This window comes from Buceros rhinoceros, unplaced genomic scaffold, assembly GCF_000710305.1.
Source record: "Buceros rhinoceros silvestris isolate BGI_N320 unplaced genomic scaffold, ASM71030v1 scaffold20939, whole genome shotgun sequence".
NCBI lineage: Eukaryota > Metazoa > Chordata > Aves > Bucerotiformes > Bucerotidae > Buceros > Buceros rhinoceros.
The window spans coordinates 24,109-29,018 of NW_010432469.1; the positions used below are offsets into that span (position 1 = coordinate 24,109).

General features: G+C 52.9%; 1 protein-coding gene across 1 annotated transcript in view; it reads left to right on the top strand.

Annotated features, from left to right (window-relative positions):
- Positions 1-4,910, top strand: part of LOC104500194 (protocadherin-19-like) — a gene marked incomplete at both ends in the record, with an annotated part of 51,042 nt that overhangs the window by 21,664 nt on the left and 24,468 nt on the right. The window contains 2 exon segments of the mRNA XM_010143800.1: positions 1,283-1,341; positions 4,405-4,574. Coding sequence (XP_010142102.1) covers positions 1,283-1,341; positions 4,405-4,574 — 229 coding nt within the window.

The following is a 4,910-nucleotide window of genomic DNA, read 5'->3' on the forward strand; positions in this document are numbered from 1 at the left end:
GGAGGAGCCGTGGCAGAGAGGAGGCAGGACGGGGCTGCTGGGGCAGGTGGCTGTCCCAGCGCCTGTCCTGGGAGGACGCTGCCGTCAGCCCAGGGGAAAGGACGCAGAGCAGAGTCTGCCCCTTTTGCTGCTCAGAGTGCCTGGTGGGGCAAGGAGCATCCCCCAGGCCAGGGGGGATGCTGGTGGGAGCCCAGCTGGGATCCGTGCAGATCTGGGGGCACTTTGGTGGATGGACATGTGGACTGGGGTGCCTGACTCGTACAAAGAGACCTGCAACCTCTCCAGGTCCCTGAGGATCCTGGCCAGGCCATGCAGATCCCACTGTGTCCTGCCACATGGCTTCCACTGTGACTCACCATGCATCTCCCTCCGCATCCTGACGTGCAGCATCCCACTGCACAGCACCCACCATATCCCACCACGCAGTCCCACCCATCCCACTGTGCAACTGCCTCTGCATCCCACCCTACAGCTCTCACCACGTACCACCGTGCACCTCCCACCACGTCCCACCACGCAGCACACACCATGGCCTCCTGAGTGGTAACAGGAGGGTTAACTCCCTGCTCTCTTCCCTACCTTCTGGTTGCTTTTTTTGGTTCCTTACTGGCTGCGAGCACCAGAAATCCGGGGCTGTGTAACCTGAGGTTAAAAGATAATGTTTCAAGTGCACAGCGAGTTAGTGGGTTTTGCTTACAGATGACAAATCCATTAACTTTTCTCCCCTGCTTTCACTCCCCTCCAACTTTTAAGCATGTCACCCATTGTTTGCTTTTTTATTAATAACAGAGCCCACTGTCTCTGCAAATTAAATGATGTAAAACAAAGAAAAGTGCCCACATTAAATTCTCTGGCAGGGGATTACCTTGCTGGCATTTACATATCTATGCAATAAATATTTTAACATGTTAATTATACACTAATAAGAAAAATACCTTTTGAACTTTCAGTCAAATTGACACACAGAGAACTGAGTCCATCAGAGAATTAAAAGCAATTAGTTTTGTAACAGAGCATAGTCACATTGTTTCTTCTCTGCAAATTGTTCTGTGGTCACCAGCTAGCCTCTTTTTTTGGTGAAAGCTGGTGGGAAGATCAACAGGGACGGGAGTTTTCCACCCCTGGCTCCATCCTGCCCACTGGGACCTGTCCCGTGCCGGGATGCTCCATCCCTCCTGCGGGATTTGCTGCTGGCTTTTGTCCTGGCCCTGCAAACCTGGCTCTTCCTGGGCGTGGGGAAATCAGACTCGTAACCATCTCCCTTTTCTTTTCCTCCTTTCAGACTGAAAACTACTCCTTCGATTCCAACTACGTGAACAGCAGAGCTCATTTAATAAAAAGGTACGTAGGCTCGCTTGAAAGCGCTTGGGTTTGCCCAGCCAAATCCCGATTATTTAATGTTCTTCCTTACTGCGTTACATCCTACTTGCTTTTTTCAATATGCAAAACATTTCAAGAGCAGTCATTTGATTTTAAAAACAGTATTTACTTCTTACTAAGTCCCATTGCTCTTGGTCTGCAGCGAAGGCAAGTGTCTTTTTCTTCTCTTTGGCTTCTTCGCGCCGGGAAGTTGCAGCGAGTTAGATGGGGTGCTGTTACCCTGACAACTTCCAGATTCACAGAGTTTATTCTGTTGATTGCACAGGAATAAAATGGTAGTTTTGGATGGTGAGATCTACCTGCCATGTGAGGCGGGGGAAAAGGAACACAAAACGTCTCGTTCGGGGGCAAGTAATGGGGTTGGATACACACTCACTGTTTCAGTTTGAGCACCAAGGCAAAACAGCACTTTGCTAGGCTGCTTTCTTCCAGGACTAACAAGGAAAACATGAGTTCAGTCCCACCTGGCAATTACTCTTGAGGGAATTTAACCCCTTGGATCAAGTACTGGTATCCTGAGTGCTCAGCGGTGGCAAAGAAATGTCTCGGGGAGATTGACACCGGGTTACCCAGTTGAACCCCACTGGATTGTGTTAACCTAGAGGTGAGCATCCCCCCGCGGGTGGGTGGCCAGGCTTACCTCTGCCTCCCCGGCTGTTTGCGAGGCAGGGAAAGGCACTGACACAGCACAATCAATACTCGTCAGGAGGCTGCCGCGAAGGGCTGGAGGGCCGTCTCCCTGCGCAGCATGTGGGTGCAGGAGGTGGCCGGCAGCTCTTTGCCCACCTTCCCTCTTCTCCCCAGGGACCAGCTGAGGTGTGTGGTGAGCACGCTGGGGCTGTGCCCGTGCCCATGCCCATGCCCATGCCCATGCCTCTGGGCTGGTGCTCAGGGCCTCTGCAGAAGCCATTGTGGTATCAGACATGTAACAGAGAGCAGGAGCCGGCCCTGAACTGTTGAGATCTGCTCTGTGCAGTAAAAAAATCCAATTATCTGCCTGGCTGAGATCCCATTTATTTACACCTTAAAAATATAAGGAGTAAGGGAGCTGTGAGCGCATTGTTTAAGCAGCTTGGGTTCAGCTGGCGAAGGGCAGGTATATTTGCCTACGTGGCTCGCGATGTTTAACGATGCTAATGCGATTGCAAGAAGGATGGTTTGCCTGCGCCGCGCTGCTCCTCGCCAGAGAGTCTGCAGGCATCCTGAAAAAACCCCCAAATCTATTAATCTTTCCTCGTTCACACCTAAGATAAAGGCAAGCAGCGCTCCCGCCTGCCACAGCAGGGCTTACTCCCAGGCTGTGTTGTTGGGAACTGCTGCTGCTGCCGATTCCCCGAGACCTGCCCATCCTTTAGAGAAGCGTCAGCCGCGGAAACATGTTGTGTGGCTGCTGCATTACGGTCTGGTTCACTGCGGGGAAGATAAATGCGTTGTAACACGGGTTGCCTGCGCATTTCGAGCAGCAGCTCCGTGTAGGACAGCGTTTCCCCTCGCTTTCTACCTTTGTCTTGTGTCTTAAGTACAACGGGTGCCAGGAACACTGTGCAGACATCTAAGAACAAAAAATATTTTCTGTAACATACTCTGGCATCATTTTCATCCTTTGCCTTTATGAAGATGTTGTAGCTCTTCTGTCATTGGTGAGCGAATCTCCTCAAATCCAGCACTTTAATTAATCTATTTGTACTTCTCCTGCGTTGTCTGCCTGCCTCTCTCGCTCATCTACACGCACACAAATGAATTGTAGGTTTGTAGCGCTTTCTTAACTTAAAATTCTTTGATGTCGCCTGGAATCAAAGTCAGTGGCTTCAACAGGGACATCTTTATTTAAAAGGTAATGTTTGAAGGTTTACCAATTTATATGTATTTCAGAGCTCCCCCCTCGCGCGCTTTTGCAAAGCATTGGATGGTAGGTGGTCTGCTTGGTTTCCGTGGAGACGCAAAAGGGCTTTTCAAAGTAATGAAAATCTCCAGCTCTTTGGCGCTTTGAAGCATAGCCTGCGTCTTCCACTGACGTTTCACACCAAATCAGCCAGCGGGAAAGTTTGGGGCTGTGGGTGCAGGTGGATCTCCCCAATGGGTGCAGATATCCCATGTGGAAGGAGGCGTAAGGTGGGTGGCCCCAGGGATGTCCCAATGGCCGTGCCACCTGGGCAGATGCATCTTGAGATGCCCCTGCGGCTTGCCGCAGCCGGGTGTCCTGGGCATCACCCCTTGCAGGGCAGTGGGGAGCAGCAGAAGGACCCCAATGCAGCCAGGAATGAAAGTTGGCTGTCTCTCCAGCCTGGGAGCTGGGTGCCATGGGGCAATAGAGCTGCTCAGCCCTTGGGGGAAATTTGGGAGCCGCTCAGCCCTCAGGTGCCCCCAGCAGTGGCTGCGCTCACAGGGAATGTCAAGGAGTGGCGTTGGCTGTGCAGCAGATCTCCTTAAAGCTGGGTGAACTTGGACCCAGAATCACTGGGCTATTTTTGAAGATAAGAATGGCATTGTCATTGTGAAAAGACATTCCTGTTTCTAGGAAGACTTTTGTTTTCAAACTTTAAGCAATTAAGATTTGGCCTATAACCTAAAAAATTAGGGTTTAGATCGTGTGTGACTTCAATAATACGTCTTGAGGGAGCCCAGTTTAAAATCAGCTCATTTCCTGTAGATTTTAAAAATTTTATTTTCAAATCCTGCTTCACTTCCAGCTTCCACGATACTCACAGCAGCCTGACCCACCATACCCATGGGCAGAAGCAGCCCACGAGGCAGTGCCGGCTGGGTGCAGTGCCAGCTGGGTGCTGCACACCCTCCGGGGTGCAGAGGTGCTGAACAGGGGGTGCCCCCCTGAGCTCCCTGCCCCAGTTCCCCATGCTGGGGGAGCAGTCCTGACCCTGCCACAGGGTGCTGGGGACAGCAGGGGGCCTTCCCGTCCCTGGTGGGTATGAGATGGTGGCTGGGACATCACAGCAGGTCTCACTGCAGGGCAGCAAGAGCCAGCTTGTCCAACCCAGCTGGTCACGGCTGTGTCTCTCCCAGCAGCTCCACATTCAAGGACTTGGAGGGGAACAGTCTGAAGGACAGCGGCCACGAGGAGAGCGACCAGACGGACAGCGAGCACGACGTGCAGCGGGGCCTCTACTGCGACACGGCTGTCAATGACGTGCTGAACACCAGCGTCCCCTCCATGGGGTCCCAGGGCCCTGAGCAAGGTGAGCTACTGCCACGCGCCCTGGGGGGCTGCCCACCACCCCCCACGGCCCCCACGTGCCCATCCGGTGTCTCCGGTGCTGCCGTGGAGGGGTGCACAACAAGGACGCTTGGTGCTTGCGGGGGATGATGCTATACGGCGGCAGAGTGCTGGGTAGGTAGAAATTAATCTTCACGCCACGCCTGTCAGGTAAGCAAGCAGTTAGGATTATCCACGATTTCACAGGCGGAAAATCCGAGGCCCGGAGCATCCGCCTGACAGCGAGTGAGTGGCAGAGTTTGAATTAGGCTGGAATTACCGGCGCCGTGCCTGGGACTGTTCCCTGCCAGCTCCTCTC